We start from the raw sequence: 14,420 nt of genomic DNA, 5'->3' as shown, positions 1-14,420 counted from the left end.
GAAATGTAAAACTTTTGCTCTGTGAAAGACTCTGTTGAGGATAAAAAGATACAGACTGGGAGAAAATCTCTGCAATCCACATATTTATCAAAAGACTAGTATCTAGACCAGGGGTCTCAAAACTTTTTACACAGGGGTCCAGTTCACTGTCCCTCAGACCATTGGAGGGCTGCCAAATACAGTGGTCCTCTCACGGACCACCAATGAAAGAGGTGTCCCTTCCAGAAGTGCAGTGGGGGCTGGATAAATGGCCTTGGGGCCGCATTGCGGCCCGCGGGCCGCAGTTTGGGGACGCCTGATCTAGACTATATAAAGAACTCTTAACAGGTGGGGACTGCAGGAGGGCAAGGAAGGAAAGATGGAGGAGGGTAGAGGGGCGATAGATGATGTATTACAGAATTGTACACCTGAAACCTGTATAATTTTATTAACCAATGTCAGCCCAATAAATTCAATAAAAATTCAAAAAAAAAAAAACCTTCTCAAAATTCAAAAGTAAAAAACAGTCCAATTAGCACATGGGCAAAAAACATAGAGACATTTTACTAAAGAGGATAAGTAGTCAACAGGCACATAAAAAGATGTTCAAAATCTTTAGCCATTAAGGAAATGCACATTAAAAACTATAGAGACATATTGCAACTGCACTCGTGAACATATTTATCTCAGGACTGAAACTTATGTTCACATAAAAATCTATCCATGACCTGATCAGGTGGTGGTTCAGTGGATAGAGTGTAGACCTGGGACACGAGGACCCAGGTTCAAAGCCTCAAAGTTGCTGGCGTGAGCACAGGGTCACTCACTGGCTTGGGTAGAGCCCCACGGTCAGGGCACATGTGAGAGGCAATCAATGAATGGCTGGATGCTGTGGCTGTGAGTAGATGCTTCTCATCTCTCTCCCTTCCTGTCTCTATCTCTGTGTCTCTCACTAAACAAACAAACAAAAACTATCCATAAATATTTAATGGCTTTATTATAATAGCCAAAATCTGGAACACCCCTTGATGCCTTTCATGGGTGAAATTAAACTATGATACATCCATATCACAGAATACTCAGTTAAAAGAAACTATTGATATATGTAACCTGAACTAATCTCCAGAAAATTATGCTGAGCGAAAAACACCAATCCCAAAAGGTCACATACTGTATAATTCCATTTATATAGCATTCTTGAAATGGCAAAATATAGAACTGGGGGACCGTGAGCGGCTTCCAGGGGTTAAGAGGAGAAGAGGAGGGATAGGAGTATGATGTGGCTAAAGAAGGACAGCATGAGGAATCCTCGCTGAGACGGAAACAGTCTGCATCTGGACTGTCTGTCAATATTCTGGTTGTGATATTGTACTAGTTTTGCAAGAAGTTCCCCTGGGGGTAACAAGGTAAAAGGTATGCAGAATCTGTATTTTTTTTCCTTTCTCTCTCTTTTTTTAGGAGAGAGAGAAAAGGAAAGAGCGGGAGGAGGAACATGAGAAGTATCAACTTGTAATGTCTTCACTTTAGTTGTTCATTGATTGCTTCTCATCTGTGCTTGACCTGAGGAGGTGGGTGGGGCTCAAGCTGAGTACTGACCTCTTGCTCAAGCCAGTGACCTTGGGATCATATCGCTCAAGCTGGTGACCTCAAGGTTTCGAATCTGGAACCTCAGTGTTCTAGTTTGACACTCTATCCACTGTGCCACCACCAATCAGGCTCTGTATTATTTTTTATAAGTGCATGAGAAGGAACAATTATCTCTAATTAAATTTAATTTATAAAAACATCCTCATATTGATCATGAACAAATACACACAGTGCCAGGTAGCAATAGATGCTGTGAAGAAGAATGAAGCAGGGTAAGAGGGCTGAGTGTGGAAAAGGAGTTATTACATTGGAGAGAGGTCACTTGGCTAACCACTAATAAGAATCAACAAATGCCCTTCATAGCACTCTCTCCCCATTCTAATTTAACTTATGCATTGTATAGATTTTTTTTTTTTTTTTTGTATTTTTCTGAAGCTGGAAACGGGGAGAGACAGTCAGACAGACTCCCACATGCGCCCAACCGGGATCCACCCGGCACGCCCACCAGGGGCGATGCTCTGCCCCTCCTGGGCGTCACTATGTTGCGACCAGAGCCACTCTAGCGCCTGAGACAGAGGCCACAGAGCCATCCCCAGCGCCCGGGCCATCTTTGCTCCAATGGAGCCTTAGCTGCGGGAGGGGAAGAGAGACAGAGAGGAAGGAGAGGGGGAGGGGTGGAGAAGCAGATGGGCGCCTCTCCTGTGTGCCCTGGCCGGGAATCGAACCCGGGACTTCTGCACGCCAGGGCGACGCTCTACCACTGAGCCAACCAGCCAGGGCCTCGTATAGATCTTTTAAGGAATTAGTTTACAACACGGTACTACCTATCACTTCTTAGACGTTAGGAACAGTTTATCATTTATGATTTCGACTCTGGCAAACATTAAAGCATGGTCTTCCGGGACTGCTGCCATCACCTTTCTAGGGAAGGAAGACTGAAGTACAGGGAAGGTAAGTAACTACCCGCTTAACCAGCCAGGATGCCAGAAATGGAGGAGTCTTAACATTTTGCTTCCATCCTATCAGATTAGCATGACATTCTGCCCTGTATTCAAACTCTTTTCACTGGACTCCCCCTCCCCGCACTGAAAGCATAAAGTATATGGGAGGAGCCTACAAAACTGCCATCTGTACATAAAGAAAGTATTGCATTGCCTTCTCTTTCTACTACTATGCCAGTGAACATCACCCACCCTCTCGCAGAACCTGATGGTAACATGTCTGTACCCTCAGGTAGCACCGCCCACCTACCTTGAATCTCTCCCTGAGGGTCTTTGTAGTACCACTTCTGCATTGCCTCGTGCAGTGATGGCACCGGGATGCCCTTGGCTCTGTGCTCTTGCAGTTTGGATGCCAGTCTCTCATCATCTAGTGCACTGTCTTGAAGATAAGCCACCATCTTCTCAGCTTGCTAACAGAAAAACAAGAAAAATGCAAACAAATGATCCTAAATGAATGCTGGTACCCATAAAAAACGCCTCCCTTTCTTGGACTGTTCGATCTGTGAAAGACATGCAAGGAACACAGCAGGCGATGACTGAATTTTGCCAACGATGCCATGAAACACGTACTGTCACCATTTTACAGAGGGATCAAGTCTTACTCAGGGTCTCAAAATTACTATGCAAACCAAACTAAGATTACAACACAAACTGGTATGGATCAAAGCCCCGGCTTCTGATCAACACACTAGTAAGACTACCTTGTAAAATTTATAGGCCATTCATCAATCCTAAATTGTATAAACTAAACCTGTAAAAACAAGCATGTTAACAGAAGAATGGGCTCAGTTAATACAATGACCAATAACACCGCCGCAAGCTTCACTAAGACTGCCCCGTCTCCCTCTCTTCAGCCTTCCTGCCACCAACCACCACCCCGAAAGGAAAGAGGAGAATTTCTTCTGCAGAAAGCAAGCTATCATTTACTCTGCACATAAACAATGGTATATACAATCTTAGGAAAATCTAAAAACATGAATAAGATGTTAATATCCTGGGAGTTTAACTATTTTTCCTGTTATACTTGAAGTGAAATATACAGAAGACACAGTACAGATCCTCAGCTGCTGTATTTGCCATTTTTGGCATTCCATTGATTTCCAAAGAAAAAAGAAAACAGCTAAAGGCAATCTCAGAAGAGCAAAAAATAACCTGACACAATGACTACTATATAGCAGAAACTTATAAGCATGAAATGATTTGAAAGACAATTACTCATACGAATAAATACTAAACACCCAAACAACTTTTCCAGTGCCTAAAACCTGGTGCACAGAGGCCCATTTTTGAATATTTATTTAATGCTTTCCCACTTTTATGGCAGTCTGAGAGGAGGGAAAGAGAACTACATGAGTCTTACCTGCTCCAAATGTTTGAGACCCTCTTCGTCATCTGGCTCCGTGGAAACACTGCCCAGACCGGGAGCGCCCATGACTGGCGTCTCCACAGGCCGGAGAGTAGGACCAGGACTGGGAAGAGGAGGTGGAAGTATGAGCAGAGGGGAGGCCGTATCTGAAGAAAGCTGAGACAGGGGCTGCTGAACATCGGGAACCATTTCTAGAAGAAAAGCAAACATAGACAGGTGAAAACCCTTTACATCATAGAGAATCTTACGAAGGACACGTCTGTACTATCAAGTTGAGAAGTTCACTAAATGGGCTCAGCAGAAACGTGAGCTGCATCATGAACACTGTGGCTACTTCTAAAGGAGCAGTGCAGTACTTCTCCCAGAATGACAAAATATAAAGATTAAAAGCTATCCAGAAAAAGGCCTCCGCAGAGCTTACTGTGTCACTAGAGCAGTGGTTTTAAACTTTTTGAAGTCGGGGCGCATTTAAAATCCTACAAATAATTGTAGGCACATTATATACAAATTTCTGAGAAATATGTTATAATCATTAAGTCAAATATTAAAGAAAAATCAAAGTCCGTGTGCTTTTATGGTAATTAAACAAAATAAATATGACAAAATTAAATTTATTCTGACATTAAAAAAAATTTTTTTTTGTATTGTTCTGAAGTTGGAAATGGGGAGGCAGACAGACTCCCGCATGCGCCCGACCGGGATCTACCCAGCATGCCCACCAGGGGGCGATGCTCTGTCCATCTGGGGCATTGCTCAGTTGCAACGAGAGCCATTCTAGCACCTGAGGCAGAGGCCATGGAGCCATCCTCAGTGCCCGGGCCAACTTTGCTCCAATGGAGCCTTGGCTGCGGGAGGGGAAGAGAGAGACAGAGAGAAAGGAGAGGGGGAGGGGTGGAGAAGCAGATGGGCGCTTCTCCTGTGTGCCCTGGCCGGGAATCGAACCCAGGACTCCTGCACACCAGGCCGACGCTCTACCATTGAGCCAACCGGCCAGGGCCAAAAATATTTTTATGTTACATTTTTTTTGAGTTATGCTTTTTAGACTTTGTAAAAAAAAGAGGGGTTAAAAAAAAAAACAAATTTTTATATACATAGATACATTCTTAGTAAGATTTAGTAAATTCGGCAGGTCCTGGAGTGAATGTGTTCAATTTTTTCATTCTTGTGTTTATGAGAAACATGAGCTTGATGTGTCCTAGTGATTTCTTCAATGTTTGGGCATATATTTGAAAGGCAAACTCTCATTTCCTCATCAATACATAAAGAATTCCTCTCTTTTTACTCTTAATTGTGTTGAGTGCAGAAAACCCCCATCATACATATCATCTTAACTTGACACCAGACAAAGGATAGAAGAAACTTGCCTCTAGTCTTTCCGGGAAACATGGGGGGTAGTGTAAACAATCCAGCACCACAGCTTAACAGCCTTTTGCAACCTAATCAGGCAAGTGAGGTGGGGGTTGGGCAGACTGTCAGCTTACAGCCAATTCCCCACACCTCTGTCCCCCAAAAATCTAAACTCCAAAAACCATGTTGGCTTTTTGGTCCCCAACAGGCACATATTTCTCTGGAATACCTTCAGATACACCTGGAAATCTTCTAGGGTGCACACTTTGAGAACCACCTAGATCATCTATCTACCCAGTAGGAATCAGCTGACCTGCTGAAAACAGAGTCAGCGTGATCCCTTCTTTGTATCATGTCTTGGAATAGTGGAGACAGTTAAGAAAACACTGTAAATCTTCTCAAAGATTACATATCTCATCACCAAAACCTTTACTAAAATATCTGCAATTACCCTGAATAAGTACCTTTTCAAGTCATAATTAATGTAACTCAATATATGATACTGTTTTTTGTAGAATAATGATAAACACTTGAAGGCTAACCTACAGTGCAGAAAGTTCTTCTCAATAAGAATAAAGATGGCAAAAAGAGGTTCTGTGTTGGTTCCTACTTCTACCCTCCCAGTACGGGGGCTCTTAAGAAGGAAAGGCGGATGGAACTAATTAGATGCAATTGCAGTTTCCCCTTTGAAACCTTGTTTGTTCAATTACAGATAGCTTCTCTAAATTCCTGGTTCCTCTCACTCTTTCCTTCCTTTGCCAAACTTTTTAAAAGGACAGTCTATAACAAAGCTGTGGCCACTCCACCAGCACCCACACCTGCCCCTCCAGTAAAGCTTCTCTCCCAAAGATAAGCAGTGACCTCAAGTCCCCCAACCCAGTATTTTCGTCATCCTCACCGTCCGGCCCCTTAGTGGCGTCTGACATCATCTACCCTATTCCAAGCGGAAAACGTTCTCCTTCCTCAGTTCTCCTGCACTCCACACTCGCCTCAGAGGATTTTCCTCTGCCTCCTCTTTATCTGCTAAAGGTGGGGTTTACCAAGGTTCTGGTCTCAGACCACTTTTCTTCTCACCCTAACAAGTGTACTAAAGTCTCCTCGTCTTTACAGTCCCTTACTCCAGTGGCTTTCAATCTTCTTACACTGGGACCAGTGAAAATCAGAGAATTATTTTGGGAACCACTACGGCAGTCACCCTGAGCGTAAGTAAATTCGATAAAGTCATTGGCTCTGTAATCTTCACACAACGGCAGCGTGGTTAGCTCTTTCTTGGCCTGGCACAGTATTTCTGGTGGAGCAGTCTGCAAACCAGTGGCTGAAAAGCACTGTTGCTCACAGCTGCTCTCCAGTCATCTCAACCTAATTTCTCATCAACACTTCAGAATCAACTTTCAAAACAAATCTATTCTCTCTCCTTCTAACTGCGCTCTTCGACTTCTTCTTCTTTTTCTATTAACGGTAGCATCATCCCTCAGGCACCCTGCCCACCCGTCTCCTTTGCCCTGGTACACAAGCAGGGCCTGTGTCCCGCCAATCCCTGCTCTGCACTCTCAGCCTCCAGCTCCCTTTCCAGGCGCACTGCCTCCACTGTAATTACTAAGCGGGAGCCCAGCAGGTCACACTGCACACACCTGTCCCCACAACCTACCCCATATACAACTAACTGTTCATCCCATGTTCCAAGCATGCTTCCCACCATTTCCCTTTCATAACTCACGCTTAATCTAAATAAAAACAGGAGTTGAGTCCGGCCCACGCCTGCGGTCCCACCTCCTCACTCCTGCTTGCCCTGCCGCCTAGTCAGAACGCTCTCCCAGCTCAGCCAGCGACACCAACCTCCAGGTTCTACTTCGCGTTCCAAGGCGAGCTCAAAGGCACTTGCTTCCTGAAGCACTGTAGGGTCTGCCAATCATGAGGGCAGACAGTTCCTTTCTGCCCTGGATTATTAATATGCACATGCTTTCTCTCCCCTAAATCCAGAGTTTTCATCTTTCAAGCACATCTATGAAGCTTTCTCAAAATACACATGTACTTTGACCCCATCCTAAAGTTTCAAAATGTACAGGTCCCACAGTGCCTGATATATACAGTAGAGATTCAAATATTTGCTAGGTTCATTCAGTCAGCTTTGTTCTAGAAATAAAAAACTAAAAATCCTTGGTTCAAGCCCTCAAAATATTAGTTTATTGGGCAAAAAAGATAAACAGGTCTTTATAATATATTGCTAGTTTAGAAAGTCTGTTTAAGAAACAAGACACCTAACCTAGCCTGGGAGCGTGGGGCGGGAGCACGGCAGGTTCGGATGCCGCACGCGCTCAGGCACAAGGCAGGAAAGAGAACAAGCACGTCTCGGGACCTGGCAGGCTGTGAGGCTGCTGGACTGAGCAGGAAGGAGATGGAGACTGGTGTGAAACTGCAAGAGGGAGGCAGCAGCCCGTTCATGCAAGGTTCATGCAAGGTAGTGAGGGCCATGTGAAAAGGTGTGAATTTTTATGGTGAGTTAATCAATTAACCTTTCAACACCAGGCCTTACAATGTCATTTTTTAATATGTACAAGAAACATGGAAATAAAGGCTTACCAAGAGATATGAATAATTTAAAGTCAATATAACGTTGGAGGAGATATACTTTAAACGTCTTTTATAACAAAGGTGACAGGAATTCTACATTAATCCATGGTCTTTTTGGCCTCCTTTGGGACAATGGCAATGTGGTATGTCATCTAGACACATACACAGCCTCTACCTGAGAGGAAGGTACCCGATATGAGAATCAAACTACTACAGAGGATCACAACCCCAGTTTGTCTGACTGACACCAGGGTGGCTGTGTAATAACACCCCAGCAGTGAGACTTCTGGCTTATTCTGGGATGGTTCTGGTTTGTTATTATGTGGGAAGTACAGTTTGACCAGGTTTACCAGTAAAATCATCTCTTCTAATAATCTACCACTAGAAGCAGTTCTCAGAGGTATACACAGAAAACAGAAGCCTGTCTTTTCAGTCAGCAGTCACAGGCCCAGCGGAATTCTCGTTTAGTCTGACGACTCCCACGAATACGCACCATCCCCTCGGCTGGGCACTTTGGCTGGCAGACTACTTTCCGACTGACTCTCTTCTTCAGCTTTTTCCGTTTGCTCAGTTTGGGGTTCCTCTTTCCTCTCAAAATATGCTGCTTCCTGAGGTGGATGATCTGAAGGAGTACCTGGTCTAGCAGATGATGATGTTAAGGTTTGAGGTGTTTCCTCACTAGCTTCTGTAACATGAAGTAATCTTAAATTAACAATTTAGGAAACTTTTGGTTTGACAGAAAATAAGGTAAAGACAAGACTGCACCATACCAACTCCTACTCTCTCTGTCTTCTCTCCCTCTTTCTTATTTGTCTTATCGGGTTCTTTGGCTTCTTCATTATGGCTACCCTCGGAGTCAGAGCACTCTTCCCCTTCCTCCACAGGCCGGAAGTCCATCTCCTGCTCTTCCGGAATAGGCTCTTTCTGTACTTTCTGCAACAAAAATAAAGCAAAAGGTTAACAGCATATTTGGATTTGGTAGAAGGCTGTTGTCTGTCATGACATTTCAAACCAGCTCTCACCTTTAGAGAGAGGAACGCTCCAGAGGAGTCAAATGTGCCCATTTCTTCCTCAGCATCCTCTAAGCACCATTCAGGCAAGCTGTCCCTGTCATCGTCGATGCTGCCACTGCCCGTGCGCACCCTTCGGTAACCTCGCTCATCGTCTCGATCTCGAAAGTCAAACTCAAACCTTCGCCGTCGTTCCATGTGCTCCCGCCACCCTGCAGAACGAGGGCCATCTGGGATCAGGAGGAGGACACAAACCTTAGAAAAGTTTTGTGACAGTATTGGAAAAAGAAAAGGATGGGTAGGAAATAAAGGAGAAAACTACAGCTGAGAGCAAATTCAAATGGACCCACACACTAAACAGAAAATCAAGCCAATGACATGAAATTCAGAACTCAACACCCATATGCCGTCACTGAGTGACAAGAGTTAATATCTTCAGTAAGCGCCAAGCCATTAAGTTCTGAGCTTTTAAAGACACATTTAAAACAGATCACTTTTAAAGGGTACTTTATTCAAAGTATATACTTTTTTTATATGTAAAGTTTATTTATTTCTAGTTTATTAACTTTAGAGAGAGGAAGGGAGACAGAGACAGGAACATCGATCTGTTCCTGCATGCGCCCTGTCCAGGGATCAAACCCACAACCTTTGTGTTTTGGGGACAACACTCTAACTAATAGAGCTATCCAACCAGGGTCAAAGTACATATTTTAATAAGCTTTAGGTATCTGACTGCCTGAAATGCTAATAAACCTACTTCTAGCCCGGACTTAGCACTGGATATCTTTCCAGACTGAAGTCTGTACCTTCCCTCTGGCAAGTCTTGAAGCATTTTCTTTCTTCTCTTGAAAATGTTGTTCTTCATGAATAAGACCAGCTCTCTAGGTCAATTCATTTCAAAATTATCATGTCTACCTGCCAGTGCCAAGATCCCATTTGTAATGCTGATTTCCCCCCCCCCCAAAAAAAAACAACTCATGGAGCATTGGCAAAGGTCACTGAGATTTCATATAGCCTGTTATCCTAATTTTATCATTTAATAAAGAAAGTTTCTGGCAGCAGCAGTAACCTGCAAAACGACAATGTAGAACTAGCATCCACTTCTGCCTCCTCCACTGCTTTTCCACAACATCCGGCTTGTTCCCTTCCCCTTTCTCTTATCTATCAACTCCCCCTGGGGAGTCATTTCCATCCAACACCCCCGAGGACATTCCTAAATCCACCCTAGCATACTGTTTATCTCATCCACTGGACAGCAGAAAAAGACTGCCTAAGAATAAAAGATCCTAAAGTTGTTTCTTTTTTTCTAAAAAAGAATGGAAAACTTGGTAAAATCTGACAAACCTGAGTCCGAGTTTAAAAAAAAAAAAAAAAAAGAGGTTTTAACATATTAGAATTTTCTATCCTTGACTGCTTTCTCTGTGGGAGATACACAAAGAAATGAGGCCAAAGCCCAATGTTCTTACTACTGAGGATCAATTTGCTAAAACTAGCAATCTAAAACTCAAACTGAAAACCAAAGGGCAAAATGCTAAAATGCCAAATACAGGTAGCATCTTATAAACCACTCACAAAAAATGGTAAGAAAACATTCCCACATTCCCCACCCTTTACTTACAACAAAACTCAATTTACGACCTTCTATGAAAACAAAAATATTTTATACGCAGATTGCTTAAATGTACACCTAGAGTCGTAATTCAAAAAGTGCTCATGATCAACCCTGAGTTCCTGAGGTACTCTGCCCACCACCACCTAGGGTGTAGGAACCGGCTGTAAGGACACCCCGATAGCAATCTATCCTGCTGGGCATCCGGCTCCGTCTTACTGCGTTTCCCAGGTTCCGCTCCCAGAGTGGCTGCTTAGCTGTCCTGATGCATCCATCCTCTCATCTCTCCAGCTGTGTACCCTACTTTAGAAAACTAGATTCCACAATTTTGCTGTCTGACCAACAGCAAAAATCACTTGATTCATGAAAATATAGCATCTAAGGCACATCTATAGCTTACTGAGACTGACGCTTGTTTAAAGACTTTATATTAGAACTAGTTTGATAATATTTTCACAAGATAAAATCAGTCAAAATCATATTTAAATTTTTAATCAAATTCTACTAAAAGGTTAACTAAAATCTAAGAATTGTTAAGAGTAAGAACTGATATAATCAGTTTAAAGGATAGTATTCACTTTTTAAAATGCGTATTTTTTCAGCCCCATATATCTTTATATCCCCCCAAAATCTTTTAAAAATAAATGAATAAAAAATTTTAGAAAATTGTCAAGTTGATGACAAATACGACTGATGAAAGTCAAACATTAGGGAGAAAGACTTAGAAAGAGACAATATATACCGAAAATCTAAGTTGTTGGTGGAAGAGGTTTGATGGTAGACTATAACACTAAAGTTTTACTTTGTTCAACTCCATTTAATAGAATTAACATCGACGTTTGGGCTCAGACACACTGTTCATCTTCCAAAACATTCACCTTGTTTGTTTTTGATCAGCTGGAATTTTCCTTCTTGCTCAGCCCAGACCCTGTCCATTCTCACTGAATGCTTGTGGGGAACACAGTCTACAAACCCTCTGCACACAGGCAAGCTCAGCACAAAATGCCGTTATGCCTTGAAGAGAACGGTAACATTTGGTTGCCCAGGACACAGACTGATGAAAACTGCCTAGAAAACTATGATGTAAACAATGCCCACTAATGACAAAAACTGCCCCAAGAGGCAGCCATGAAGAGTCGAGGTTAAGCATCCTGACTTTATCCAAAAATTGACTTCACCAAGTTTCTACCTACCCACACAACTCCAGAAAGCACTCTAAATACCTGTTAGAATCTTTCCTCAGACCAGCCTAGTGGTTTTGCTAACTTGATTGTAAAAGTAAATGAAAAGTTTACATTATGTCCTCTATTAAAGGAAGCTCCCTTGGCATATGGTTAGTAAATAAAATATGTTATGTGCGTGAAATTCAAAAGGTACGTATACTCTCTCTGAATGCTTCAGTTCTGCATGACCCCATGACTCAAACTACAGTGGCATCTGATTATCATGAGGCGTGGAAGCAGCACTCTGGGAGGGGATGAACTCTGACACAAAGCTCCAGTGTCTTCAGTTACCAGCATATCTAATGTCAGGCAAGAACAGTTGGAAGCATTCTTAAAAGTCAAACAGAAGAACTTACAAAACCACTAATTGCTACTATTCTCTGTCCTTTGTTTTAAAGTTAGAGAGACAAAAAAATGAACTTGTGATTATGTTTTTGACCTGGGCTTAAAGTTTATTCTTCAAATAACCATAAGTCACATTTTCAGGACAAAATAATTTGAAAGAATAAATCCTTTCTACACAAGGCAAAAAAATTTCTAGAAGGAGTGCATGTCCCTAAAGGAGCGTGTAATTAATTACACATTTATAAATTTTAAAGCGTGGTGACAAAGACTCATATGTAGAGCTAGACAAAACCAAATGAAACCCTCTCTCAGTTGTACAGTTAAGGGTAGTTGCTCCCCATGAAACCACACTATTTGCCCCAGAAAAATAAGTGATTTTAATCAAATTAATAGATCAGAAAATTTTTTATGTTAATTTTTTTTTTTTGTATTTTTCTGAAGCTGGAAACGGGGAGAGACAGTCAGACAGACTCCCGCATGCGCCCGACCGGGATCCACCCAGCATGCCCACCAGGGGGCGATGCTCTGCCCATCTGGGGTGTTGCTCCGTTGCAACCAGAGCCACTCTAGCGCCTAAGGCAGAGGCCACAGAGCCATCCTCAGCGCCCGGGCCAACTCTGCTCCAATGGAGCCTTGGCTGCAGGAAGGGAAGAGAGAGACAGAGAGGAAGGTGAAGGGGAGGGGTGGAGAAGCAGATGGGCGCTTCTCCTGTGTGCCCTGCCCGGGAATCAAACCCGGGACTCCTGCACGCCAGGCCGACGCTCTACCACTGAGCCAACCAGCCAGGGCTTATGTTAAAATTTTTTGTTGTAGTAAGACAGTACGTGATGACACAAATAACAATCCTCCCCTTTTTAAACTAATCTACCTTTTCTGCTTACTCGCTATCAATTTCCACCAAACCCTCAACAGAATTCTTACCAGGACTATGAGGGCGCCACCTCTCTCCATCCCTTCTCGATCCAGCTAGTCGCCAACCTCCATCTTCATCTTCTCCATTTTGTTCCTCTCTAAAAATACGCCAATTGTCACTTTCTGATCGTATAAATTCATGCTTCCTCCCCACTGATGTTGGTCCACCTTCCTCAAAATTTGGTCTTCCTGTAAAGAAAGAAAGAAACATAAGCTTCAGCCACTGAAGATTTTAAAAACAAACTTGACTGTTCAAATATGTCCACTTCAGTGTTCAGGTAGTGTAAATAAAGTAACTATGGACATACCCAAAATTATTAGGCACATTTCTTAAAGCTGTATGTTCACAGACTAGTCAAGTAGTTTTTAAACAAAAATAATACATGCATTAAAAAAAAAAAAGGGCATGCGATGAAAAGGGAATCAGCCTTCCCCCTACACAAAACCCCAGTCTTTTCTCTAGAAGTAACCACCATCAATAGTTTCTTACAAAGTCTTCCCCAAACTGTCCACAGCTATCCTTATGCATGTATATGCAGGCCCCTCATTCACACTCACATACCACCATCCTCAGAATGCACTATGTGTACCTTTGCTGTTTGCACTTAACCATGTATCTTGACAATCCTTCCTTAACTGGGACATAGCTTTTTTTGTGAGTATATTTTTTTTTAGCCATACAATATTTTTAGTTATATACTAAAACTTTTATTTAATCAACTTCTACTGGTGGTTCTGCCGAGTACTAGGAGGATATTTGTGTACTTCAACCTCTCTTTTATTCCCAAACAGACTGTAAACTCAGAAGTAGAGATTGTAAAGTATAATATTTCATTTACTCTAGCACCTACCACGTTATAGGCATACAACAAATGCATTTGTACAGAATTCAAACCTAAGCTGTATCTAACCTGATGCAGCTGATGAGCTACATTACAATAGAGACAACCTGTTATTACAAGTAAATTAAACTGGTAGTTTCAAAGGATGAGACCACTCTAAATTGTGCAAATTCTTCAGTCACCACCCCACACATGCTAACATATAATTCATAGCTGAGTATATAAAATCTCACATTTAAGCAGCTGAAAATCCATAACATACACCGAAGTTTATACCAATAAAAGTTACATATTCCCTCAGCGATGACCTCAATTCTTTTCATTAAACCATACTAAAAGTGGAGGGAAAAACTGTACAGTGGCTTCTAAGAATGAGGAAATTTTATTTCCTAGTCATCCTCTTCTAGTCCATTCATATTAAGGTCAACATTCTGATAGAGCATCAACCTGGAATACTGAGGTCACCAGTTTGAAACCCTGGGCTTGCCCACTCAAAGCACATATGGGAAGTAACTACAACCAGTTGATGCGTCCCATTCCTCCTCACCCTCCTTTCTCCATTTTCTAAAATCAATAAATAAAATCTTTTTTAAAAAAGTCAACATCCTGTTTACCCAAATGGTTTTTA

The 14,420-nt window shown here is 42.4% G+C and overlaps 1 protein-coding gene across 4 annotated transcripts in view; it reads right to left on the bottom strand.

The window, feature by feature from the left end:
- Positions 1-14,420, bottom strand: part of GIGYF2 (GRB10 interacting GYF protein 2) — a 136,980-nt gene that overhangs the window by 36,655 nt on the left and 85,905 nt on the right. For 3 of the 4 annotated variants that reach the window (XM_066346327.1, XM_066346328.1, XM_066346330.1), the window contains exons 9-14: positions 12,960-13,139; positions 8,874-9,091; positions 8,622-8,784; positions 8,345-8,536; positions 3,928-4,124; positions 2,818-2,977 (exon numbers count right to left, since the gene is read on the bottom strand). In XM_066346327.1, the coding sequence (XP_066202424.1) occupies positions 2,818-2,977; positions 3,928-4,124; positions 8,345-8,536; positions 8,622-8,784; positions 8,874-9,091; positions 12,960-13,139 (1,110 nt within the window). The remainder of the gene's footprint in view (positions 1-2,817; positions 2,978-3,927; positions 4,125-8,344; positions 8,537-8,621; positions 8,785-8,873; positions 9,092-12,959; positions 13,140-14,420) is intronic. The other variant, XM_066346329.1, reaches the window with a different exon arrangement.

This window comes from Saccopteryx leptura, chromosome 7 (assembly GCF_036850995.1).
Source record: "Saccopteryx leptura isolate mSacLep1 chromosome 7, mSacLep1_pri_phased_curated, whole genome shotgun sequence".
Taxonomy (NCBI): Eukaryota; Metazoa; Chordata; class Mammalia; order Chiroptera; family Emballonuridae; genus Saccopteryx; species Saccopteryx leptura.
This window is presented reverse-complemented; position numbering and strand designations above follow the sequence as displayed.